Source organism: Hyperoodon ampullatus, assembly GCF_949752795.1.
Source record: "Hyperoodon ampullatus genome assembly, chromosome: 7".
In the NCBI taxonomy this organism is placed as follows: domain Eukaryota; kingdom Metazoa; phylum Chordata; class Mammalia; order Artiodactyla; family Ziphiidae; genus Hyperoodon; species Hyperoodon ampullatus.
In genome coordinates this window covers 14,321,968-14,333,785 of record NC_136920.1, presented here as the reverse complement: position 1 = coordinate 14,333,785, position 11,818 = coordinate 14,321,968, and the positions used below count along the sequence as shown (strand labels likewise).

General features: G+C 40.4%; 1 protein-coding gene across 1 annotated transcript; it reads left to right on the top strand.

The window, feature by feature from the left end:
* Positions 1-832: 832 nt before the first annotated feature.
* LOC307056563 (olfactory receptor 9Q1-like) lies at positions 833-9,959 on the top strand (the record flags this gene model as incomplete). Its single annotated transcript, XM_079709411.1, is given in 4 exon segments — positions 833-929; positions 1,760-2,218; positions 9,451-9,488; positions 9,492-9,959. Coding segments are annotated over 4 exon segments (1,062 nt in total).
* Between the last annotated feature and the right edge of the window lie 1,859 nt (positions 9,960-11,818).

The window sequence follows — 11,818 nt, the reverse complement described above, 5'->3', positions numbered from 1 at the left end:
AATAGACTGCAGTGCTGGTATTCATGCATCTACTTAAAGGCAGACATTTCCTGGGTCCTCTTAGACTATTGGGATAGACGCGTGATGTATGTAAAATCCTGTTTTAAGATAAATAGTGCTTCTGTGTACAGTTTTGTTCTTCATGTCAGTTCCACCATTTACTAGCTGTGCAACCTTGGACACAAGATTGAGCTACTTAAACTCTGTCTCAGTTGCCTCATCTGTGAAATGGGGGAAAAAAGTTCCTACCTCAAAAAGTGAATGTGGGGATTAAATGACTTAATATATAAATCACTTAGAATAGTGTCTGTATATATGTTCTCTGTTATTAAAGAAAATATCTGTTCTTTTAAAGTTGATTTTTGGTAAACTAAGAGGATCTAATTAAGACAACGGCTTTCTGTCAAGTAAGCGCACTGTTACGTTGAGAATTGTAGGGTAAGTCCAAGGATGGCTTATGATCTCTGTGAATATTCATCAATTTTATTGGGTTCTTAAGACTTCAGACAGTTTCTGTTTTTAAATATTTTCATAAAAATAAACATAATCCCTTGAAGATTTGCACAATGCCTTTCTCTTTGCAATATGCTTTATATCTCATTTGATAACTTTATTTATTCCCCCAAAATATATTGAGGCTTTACAATGTGCTGAGCTCCAGAGGCACATACCCTGACCAGGGAAGACAGACTCAAGGGAGACTTCTTGTGGGACGTAGGATCTGAGCTGAGGTCTGAAGGTGGTATAGGAGTTGGGCAGGACCCTGAGGATGGGAAAGACAAGGTGTTTCAGCAGAAGGGGTGGCCTGCGGAAAGCACAGAGATGTGAATGAATGTGGGGCATTAGAAAAGCTGTAAACAATTCAGGTGGCTGGAGAGAAGCGTGGCTGAAGGTGCAAGCAGTGAGGCGTAAGAAAGGAACACGAGGAAGTAAGTGGGACAGACCCCCCGGAGGGCTTTCCCCGACACACCGAGGAGTCTAAAGAATATCCTATCCTTGATGGGATGTCATGACTGGATTTTTAACAGGGGGATGAGAAAGTCTTAGAAATATCTCTCTGGTCACAGTGAGGAGAACAAACGTATGGACACCAAGGGGCAAAGCAGGGGCGGGGGGGCGGGGGTGGTGGTGGGGTGAATTGGGAGACTGGGATTGACGTATATACCCTAATATGTATAAAATAGGTAACTAATAAGAACCTGCTGTATAAAAAAATAAGTGAAAATTTAAAAACTCACAATAAAAAGCACAAATAAACAACAACAAAAATAAAATGTTAAAAAAAAAAAGAGTTGGCAAGAAGCAAGTCTGAGTGCGGCGGGAGCTGTTAGTTATATGGCTCTTGTTTTGATCCAGGCAAGAGATGAAGAGGGTTTGAAATAAGGGAGGAGGTATGGTCATAGAGAAAACGGGACAGAGTCCTGAGATGGATATTTCCATGGTAGACAGGACCCCATGTATCAGCCCCTATTGGAGCGATAGGGAAAGTTTGGTTGTGTGGTTATCTGACTGCAGGGGCTCACACAGCTAGTTAGCCATAAAAAGTGGGAGAAAAAGCACTCCTATTCTGAAAATGTTTACCTGCATCAGTTTTCTTGACATGTCACAGAACTCCCTTAGAAGTAGGAGTTAAGACCAGTCATCTCTGAAGCCCCACGTAGCCCCTGGCATATTTTGTCCATAGCACTTTTTCAATACCTGTAACCTAGAAATGCAGTTAATTCCTATTTATAGTTCCCTAACTTGCTTCTCATCCTAGCCTTCTCAGGTGCCTCTGGCTTCATAGCAGAGAAGAACCTCACCTTGGTGACCAAATTCCTCCTCATGGCATTCATTGACTGTCCTGAATGGGCACTACCTCTCTTCCTCCTGTTTCTATTTATCTATCTCATCACCCTGTTGGGGAACTTGGGCATGATTATCCTGATCCGCGTGGATCTCCGACTCCACACCCCCATGTACTTCCTTCTGAGTCACCTCTCATTCATGGACATCTGCTACTCGTTCGTCACTGTGCCTCTGATGCTGGCTGTGCTGCTGGAGCACAGGGCCGCTTTATCCTACACACTCTGTGCTGCCCAGTTCTTTCTCTTCACCTTCTTTGGCTCCATTGACTGCTACCTCCTGGCCCTCATGGCCTATGACCGCTACGTGGCCATGTGCCAACCCCTGCTTTATGTCACTATCATGAGGAGGAAGGCCCGGTTGGGTTTTGTGTGTGTGTGTGTTGGGAGGGCTTACGTTGCTGGTGTCTTCAGCGTCTTGGTGTGGAAGGTCTCAGCTTTCACGCTCTCCTTTTGTGGAACCAATGAGATTGACTTCATTTTATGTGACCTCCCTCCTCTCTTAAAGATAACCTGTGGGGACAGCTACACTCAGGAAGTGGTCATTATTGTGTTTGACACTTTTGTCATCCCTGCCTGCATGGTGGTGATTTTGGTGTCCTACCTGCTCATCATCTTGGCCATTATGAGGATTCCCTCTGCAGGAGGCTGGACCAAGACTTTCTGGATGTGTGCCCCTCACCTCACTGCAGTGTCACTCTTCTTTGGGACCCTCATCTTCATGTATCTGAGAGATAACTCTGGCCAGTCCTCAGAGGAGGACCGGGTGGTGTCTGTGTTTTACATAACAGTGATCCCCACGTTGAACCCTCTCATCTATAGCCTGAGGAACAAGGAAGTGAAGGAGGCTCTGAGGAAAATTCTCAACAGAGCCAGGTTGTCTTAGCCATCCAACCTTGTCCAACCTTGGAAATTCCTGAGAATCATCTCCTCTGCAGTGCCAGCATTCTGGGAACTCATTATTTATAGCACACTCAATGTTTAGATGAATATATCATGGCATAAGGCATTAAAAAAGAACCAGAACTTTTAGTTCCAGGGAAAGAAGACAAGGAAAGAAAGAGGCAGCCTGAGAAGAGATTGGAGTGAGATTTCTAGCTCTCAGGACAAGTGACAAAAGAATCTGAAGTTAATCCTGTGTAATTCAGATGTGGCACGCCTTACTACAAGACTACATTTTTTTGCAAATTTTCTATGAAAGATTTCCATCATACAGAAATGTTGAAAATAATGCATAGTGAATTCTCTATACCCAATACTTAGATTTTTTTTGTTTTATCACATATTTATAATCAATCTATTCATTTATACATCCATCAGTTCATCCACAAATCCACCTTATTTTTTGATGCATTTCAAAGTAAACTGCAGACATCAGTATTAGTACTCTTCTACGCTATATAATGTACAATGATGTCATCAATTAGGATTCAGTATTTAGATTATGTTTATTTTTTAAAATATTTTAAAATTGAACTATAGTTGATTTGCAATATTGTGTTAGTGTCAGGTGTACAGCATAGTGATTCAGTTTTTTTGTAGATTATACTCCAGTATAGTTTATTACAAGATTATGGCTGTAATTCCCTGTACTATACAGTATATCCTTGGTGCTTACTGTTTTATACATAGTAGTTTTTTTTTTAACATCTTTATTGGAGTATAATTGCTTTACAATGGTGTGTTAGTTTCTGCTTTATAGCAGAGTGAATCAGCTATACATATACATATATCCCCATATCTCCTCCCTCTTGTGCCTCCCTCCCACCCTCCCTATCCTACCCCTCTAGTTGGTCACAAAGCACCGAGCTGATCTCCCTGAGCTATATACATAGTAGTTTGAATATGTTAATCCCATACTACTAATTTGTCCCTCCCCCTTTGGTAGACATAGGTTTGTTTTCTTTGTCCCTCCCCTTTTAGTAAACATAGGTTTGTTTTTTATGTCTGTGAGTCTGCTTCTGTTTTGCATATACATTCATTTGTATTATTTTTTAAGATTCCACATATAAGTGATATCACACTGTATTTGTCTTTCTCTGTCTGACTTATTTCACTAAGCATAATAGGTCCATCCATGTTGCTGCAAATGGCAGTATTTCTTTTTTATGGCTAAGTAATATTCCATTATATATAATTATGTGCCTATATATATATATATATGAATATCTTCTTAATCCAACTGTCTTTTTATGGACACTTGGGTTGCTTCCATGTCTTGGCTATTATAAACAGTGCTGCTATGAACACTGGGGTGCATGTTTCTTTCTGAGAGTTTCCGTTTTTTCTGGATATATATATCCAGGAGTGGAATTGCTGGATCATATGTTGGCTGTATTTTTAGTTTTTTGAGGAACCTCCATATTGTTTTCCATAATGGCTACACCAACCGTGTACAAGGGTTCCCTTTTCTCCACATCCTTTCCAACATTTGTTATTTGTAGACTTTTTAATGACAGCCATTCTGACACATGTGAGGTGATAGCTCATTGTTGAAATAAACTCAAAATGATTTAAAGACCTAAATGTAAGAACAGAAACCATAAAACTCCAAGAAGAGAACATAGGCAGAACACTCTTTGACATAAAGCACAGAAATATTTTCTTGGATCAGTCTCCTAAGGCAAAAGAAATAAAAGCAAATATAAACAAATGGGACCTAATTAAACTTAAAAACTTTTGCACAGCAAAGGAAACCATTGACAAAAATGAAAAGACAACCTATAGAATGGGAGAAAATAGTTGCAAATGATATTATGGATAAGGGGTTAATATCCAAAATATACAAAACTCATATAACTCCATGTCAAAAAAACAACCCAATCAAAAAATGGGCAAAAAATCTGAATAGGCATTTTTTCAAAGAAGATATGCAGATGGCTAACGGGCACATGAAAAGATGCACAATATCACTAATTATTAGAGAAATGCAGGTTATGTTTATTTTTAATGATTAAATTAAGGTAGTAGTTTGATGATCCAGTTAATAAAGCTGACCCTGCTCAAAGTATTCTTCAAACTCCTGTATTAGTTTCCAGGGATGCCTCACGTGAATCTCTACGTGCTCACAATAATACATCTGTCAATTTCTGTCACCACTGGAAATATGTCCTGTTCTTTCTTCTTCCCCACCTGTTCCATTTGTCACATCCTTTGCCTCAGTATCCACTTAGCGATTTATACCATTTCCTCTGCCCATAATGGTATTTGCAGAATCTGTATCATAGATGTCAACTCTTTATGTTCTTAAAGCTTTTGACCTTGGGGAGGCAGAGCATTGCTGTGTTCCATGCAGGAGTGGGCAGGAGGGAATCCTAGTCTGCACTGGGTCCCTGGGCTCTGCAACAGCTCAGCCTGCATCCAAAGCTTCCCAAGAATCCGCTGGGTGTTGCTCTTCACTTCTCTGACTGTAGGTACCTCAGTCAAATCCAAGGTACTGGGAGGGAACAGGCCCCACCTACTCATCATTTTCTGTTTTTCCTCTGATCCCTATCCTTAGAACTCAAACTCCTTTTCTACCTGTCCCTTGGATTACCAGAAAAACAAGATCCCAGGAGTATGAATGATATAAACCATCATGGGAGGGCATAAAGGTGGTGACAGTATCTTACAAACAGAGGATGATTCCAAACTCAGTCAGCCAAAACTGATGTGTCACACCCGGAATTCCAGTAACAGGATTTTAAATCAGAAGAAGCAGATAAGCGAAACATGGAAATTCAGGGTGAAGGCAGCCAAAGAATATTAAGTTTAAGATCACTTATAATAAAATAAAACATTTAGACCTTTAAAGACATGATATTTATTCTAGAAGACAGGATGCTTTAACATATATATTATAATTTTCATAAGAAATGTTTGATCCCTTTAATGATGGTTGGTCTGGTTATTAAAACCCCAGCTGAAAATGTATAGATCCTCTAAAAGGGGGATTGTTAATAAATAGTTCCTGTGTCAATTGTGTTACGGGAAAAATGTGGTGGGAAAAATTAAGCTAGTAGTTAGAAAGCTTAGCATTAGTTAAAAAGTTTCCTCCTGATTGAAAAAGACAATATAGGGTCTGTTTGAATAAGAGTAGTATACTGCATCCATCTCCGGGCTATTGTAAATAGAGCTGCAATGAACATTCATCGGATGAATGGATAAAGAAGATGTGGCACATATATACAATGGAATATTACTCAGCCATAAAAAGAAAAGAAATTGAGCTATTTGTAATGAGGTGGATGAACCTAGAGTCTGTCATACAGAGTGAAGTAAGTCAGAAAGAGAAAAACAAATACCGTATGCTAGCACATATATATGGAAGTTAAGGGAAAAAAATGTCATGAAGAACCTAGGGGTAAGACAGGAATAAAGACACAGACCTACTAGAGAATGGACTTGAGGATACGGGGAGGGGGAAGGGTAAGCTGTGACAAAGCGAGAGAGTGGCATGGACATATATACACTACCAAATGTAAAATAGAGAGCTAGTGGGAAGCAGCTGCATAGCACAGGGAGATCAGCTTGGTGCTTTGTGACCACCTAGAGGGGTGGGATAGGGAGGGTGGGAGGGAGACGCAAGAGGGAAGAGATATGGGAACATATGTATAACTGATTCACTTTGTTATAAAGCAGAAACTAACACACCATTGTAAAGCAATTATACTCCAATAAAGATGTAAAAAAAAAAAAAAGAGTAGTATACTGCAGAGTTATTTGCTCTCTTGGAATCTGCCAGAAGGCAGGGAGAATGCAATGAATTGACAGGGACTACTGAGAGAATGGGTTGTCAGGTCTAAGGAGACAATTTAATGCCTTTTTCTGATTAAATTCTAAGCAGACAGTTAAAGACTTTTATTTAAGAAGGAAGGGCTAATTGAAAAGCCTCTAGGTACTGTGGCCACGAAGCCCCAACATTGCATATGAGACTCGATATACTTTTTACCCTATAGAAAGAACTTAGGAAATCTTCCAAGGAATATATTCCTTTTGGTACAAAATAGGAATGAGGCAAGACTAGGAACCAGCCTCATCTGACCCTGGTGGCAGGATGTAGGATGGGGCTTTGAGAGTTTGAAATTAAAGAGAAATCTTCAAAGATATTAGACACCTTGTTAGGAAGATAAATTGTCTTTCCCTGGAGACTTAACTCAGGAGCCAATTATGGCATGATGCTGGGACAGAGAATACAAAAAGCACCACCAGGAAGGTCTAGTGCAGGATCAGAAACTCTGGGAGAGAGGCTGATCCACAAGCCCTGCTATCTTGGGCTGAGTCTGCAAAAAGTCCTGGGCAATTCTAACAGCAGGGATGTATTGTTCCGTCAAGGGTGAGAGGAATTCCATGAAGTGAGAATAAGACATAGTGGTTCTGGAAGCAACTCCCTATCAACCAAGTTGCTGTGATTATGGACTCACGCTGCATTGTTGTTTATTTAAAGGGAACAAAGACAACGTATCTGAAGTTCAGAGAAGAAAAGTGACTTGCCCAGGGTCACATATCTAGTGTGAGTGAGCTACGACCTAGGTCTCCTCTGGATCGGCAGGTCACTGGCAGAGGAGACACTAAACAAGGGAAGAAGACACTAGTGAAGTGGAATTCAGGTGAGGATGGCTCATGTCCCGCTAATGCTTCCAAATCTAATTTCTCTTCTTTGTTATTATTTCTAATGGGTCAGCTTAGTATTGGCCTGGCTGCTGGTGTATCAGGTAATCAAATATGACCAAAGCCCTTCTTTACAGCTCTTTTCTAGAACTCTATTAAGAACCTTCAACTCCATTAACCCAGATTCCTCCAACAGTGCTTAGACAACACCAGACTGCGGAAATACTTCTGCTTTCAAATTTGGATGCTGTTTTTTATCAAACTGCTGCTTTTATTGACTATGAGAACAACCAAACAATGCTTATGGAGCTTTGTGAGGTGCTAAAAGGAGCTTATGTTTGCTCTTTTGATTCCAAGGTTAATGCAAGTACTTAACAAAAACCAAAAAACAAACAGAAAACCCTTAATAAGCCAGCCAACTCTAATTAGGAAAGAGCTATTTGTTAAATATGCATGTTGTTAGACTGAAAATAGAAATATTCCTGTAAGCAGAGCCCATTGCTGATTGCTAATGGATTTTTTTTTTGGTTTGTGCTTTTTTTGTTCATAGAATATAAAGTACCCTTCCTTAAAATTTTAAATAGCCACCATATATACGTAGAGTGCTTTTAGCTTTCCAATGCACTTTTGCATCTGTTTTAATCTATGCATTAACCTTATCTTATAAGCAGGACAGATATTATGATCCCCTTTTGGCAGAAGAGGAAATTGAGGTTCAGAGAGGCTAAGTGCCTTGTGGAAGATCAAACAGCTAATTGGGGACAGAGTTGCAAATACAAGAGCTGACATAAGTTAGAGAATCACTTGCTCTCCATTCTTAGTACAATGGAAGCATTCATCACTTTTTATCTTATATTGTATTGAGCTCTATATTCGTCCATTTCCACATTAGGCTGCGAAGTTTGTTGAAGTCGAATACCTGCCTATCAGACACTCAGTTTAAAGTCTTTTATTTTAAAATGACTCGATCTTTTGCTTTCTATTTTGTTTTAAAATGTTTATTGGAGTATAGTTGCTTTACACTGTTGTGTTGGTTTCTAAATAAATAAATAAGAGAAAACAAAAGAACAGAAAACCTAAGAACTTTAAGTTCCTGAGGAGGATCAATACCACAAAATAAGAACAAGGGGAGAGTAGAGAAAAACAAGATACTGAGGGAGACTAGATAAAGTTTTGCCTAAGGGTACTCTGACTAAATTGTGGGAGAAATTGTGTTCGGCTTCCATGGTAAAACAAGTAAAGGATCCTTATTAAATTGTCATAATGAAATTATTGGTTAAAAATATAAAATGACTTGAACTTGTCTTCAGGGATCCGGTTATCGGGCGCTTTCGTCTCAGCTTTCACAGGTCAACCGCTGAATGGACGGCTGGGAGGAATTACACTGTAGTGACAGAGTTCTTCCTTACTGTGTTCGCTGAACATTCCGAGGGATGTTTTGTTATTATTCCTGACTTAGAGGTAGATGAGGCATCTGAGACTTGGAGTTAATTGTGCCAAGGTCATCAAGCAAATGCTACAGTGGGGCTCCCACCCGAGCCAAGCCTGAGCTTTTCATTACCATGCACACAGTCTCCAGCTATGATCTACTGCCCACCCTATATAATCACTCAATCTGGAATTTATTGTTATTGCACTGTTCTTTTTTTGCACTGTTCTCCTCTCTTTCTGTCTTTTTGGGTTTCTATATACTCACTCTGCTGGGGAACTCGGGAATGATCTTCCTGGCCCGCAAAGATTGCCGGCTCCACACCCGCATACTGCTTCCTCAGCCACCTTTCCTTCGTGGACATCAGCTAGTCGTCCGCCATCGTCCTCCAGATACTGGCAGTGCTGCTGGAACACGGCAGAGTCATCTCCAAAGTGCGCTGTGCCTCCCAGTTCTTTCTCTTCACCTTCTTTTCTTCCATTGATTGCTACCTCTTGGCGATCATGGCCTGTGACCGCTACGTGGCCGTGTGCTGACCGCTGCTTTATGGCACCATCATGACCGAGAAGGCCCGCTTGGGTTTGGTAGCTGGGGCTTATGTTGCTGGTTTTTCCAGCACCTTTATTTGAACGGTCACTGCCTTCACTCTCTTCTTTTGTGGAAACAATGAGATCAACTTTATTTTCTGTGACTTACCCCCTCTGTTAAAACTCGCTTGTGGGGAAAGCTACACCCAGGAGGTGGTGATTATTGTGTTTGCCGTTTTTGTCATGCCTGCTTGTATATTACTCATCTTGGTTTCCTACTTGTTCGTCATCGTGGCCATCATGCAGGTCTGCTCTGCCTGGGGCCAGGCCAAGACCTTCTCTACCTGCGCCTCCCACCTCACTGCTGTTGCTCTCTTCTTTGGGACCCTCATCTTTATGTACCTGCAAGATAATTCAGGCCAGTCCTCGGAGGCAGACCAAGTGGTGTCCATGCTCTACACACTGGTGACCCCAATGTTGAACCCCGTCATCTACAGCCTGAGGAATAAGGAGGTCAAGGAGTCTGTTGTGAAAGCCCTGAGCCGATCAAAGGCTTCTGGAAGGCCCTAGATGGACCCTCATCAAATATGTCATTCCTTAGTTTCTCCATCCTTTCTGTCTTTCCTCAAATATCACCTACTTGGTTTCGCAGAAAACCTTATTAATATTGTACCTAAACTTCCCACCTCCACTTTCTGATTTACTATATCATGTAATACTTGTCATGATCTGATATACTATGTTTTACATATTTGATATTATCTAGTCCTCACAGCTAGAAAGTAAACTACATGAAAAGAAGCACTTTTATCTGTGAGATTCATTTCTGTACACCCAATGCTTAGCAAAGCACCTAACACGCAGAAGGCTCTCAAGAAATATTTGTTGAATGAATGAATGAATCTTAGGTTCCAGTGTCGACCTTTAAGTTCCAGCTTCTTCAGTCCTCAGTTTTCTTATCTGCCAAGTGAGTTCACCTAATTTATAAGACTATATTTTTGAGAATTCAGTGCATGAATGGGCAGGGACCATGTCAGTCTTATTCACTAGCATCTGTGGAATGTAAGGCATTGCCTGGCACAGTTGATGTGTGAAACAAATCTAAAAGCTATCTACCAATGCACCTACTGTTTTGATCCAAAGGGATTTTCTGAATCCCATTATGTTTTCATTTTTTCTCTTCTTATTATTTTTGTGGGTTCTGAATAATAATAACTTAATTAGTGATGATGATGATGATGATGAGAGATAGCAACTAAGATTTATTAGGCAGTTATCACCTTCCAGAAATTGTAATGTTTGCTCCAGGAATTACCTGATTTAATTCTCACCACAACACTGTGAGGCGTTTTGTTATTATTCCTGACTTATAGGTAGATGAGGCATCTGAGACTTCGAGTTAATTGTGCCAAGGTCATCAAGCAAATGCTACAGTGGGGCTCCCACCCCAGCCAAGCCTGAGCTTTTCATTACCGTGCACACAGTCTCCAGCTATGATCTACTGCCCACCCTATATAATCACTCAATCTGGAATTTATTGTTATTGCACTGTTCTTTTTCCTTTTACCTAGTAAAGAAAAGATAAAAGTCCAATCTGTAGAGGTAGAAGGAAGTCAACAACATTTATTTTATAGCCCTGATGTGCTAGCACTGTGTAATGTGGCAGCATGTGTCAATGTGTGTGTGTGCATGTAGTTGTGTATGAGAAAATGAAGTGCATAGATTAAATAGATAGCAGCTCTGAACCCTAGGAACTTTCATTTTAAGTACATAGAACAAAAATTTTAGAAAAGAGTTGTATAGACACGTTTAGGAAAGGATATTGGGAAAAATTGCACTGGCGGCCAAGATTCACACATCAGCCTTTGTTCGCGTTTTTGCACAAATCACTTAAAAACTGCAGAGTGGGGTGAAGCAACTCCACAGAGTGCATCTTGGAGGCCATTTTTCAAATATTAGCTGCCATGCAATGTTCCCTGACACATCACCTTCTGTAGTAGGTGGTAAGAGACACTTGTATTGTAGAAAGAGCTCAGAATTTGGCACTAAAGTGTCCAGTCTGTCACTTCTTAGCTTATTATGGCTTCAGATTAGTTAGGGCCTATCAGCCTGCTTTCTCAACTATTGAGCATTTACTCTGGGCCAGATTTTCTGTGTATTTCATTTGTTCTCACAACAACTTGGGGCATGTGGAGGATGGGAAGGTGCTGGGTGAAGTTCTATAGACATAAACATTAATTCATAAATAGTGTTATTATGGTGATTGTCCCAGGTTCCACAGCCCATGTGCACCAATGGGTAGAGGGACCCACAGCTGATCAGTGGACAACTTCATGTCAGAACTGTCTGGAGTAGTCTCTCTTGGGCCAAGATTAGAATTGGATCCAGATTCCTCTAGAAGTAAAGAGTTCACCAAAAGGATTTTTTGT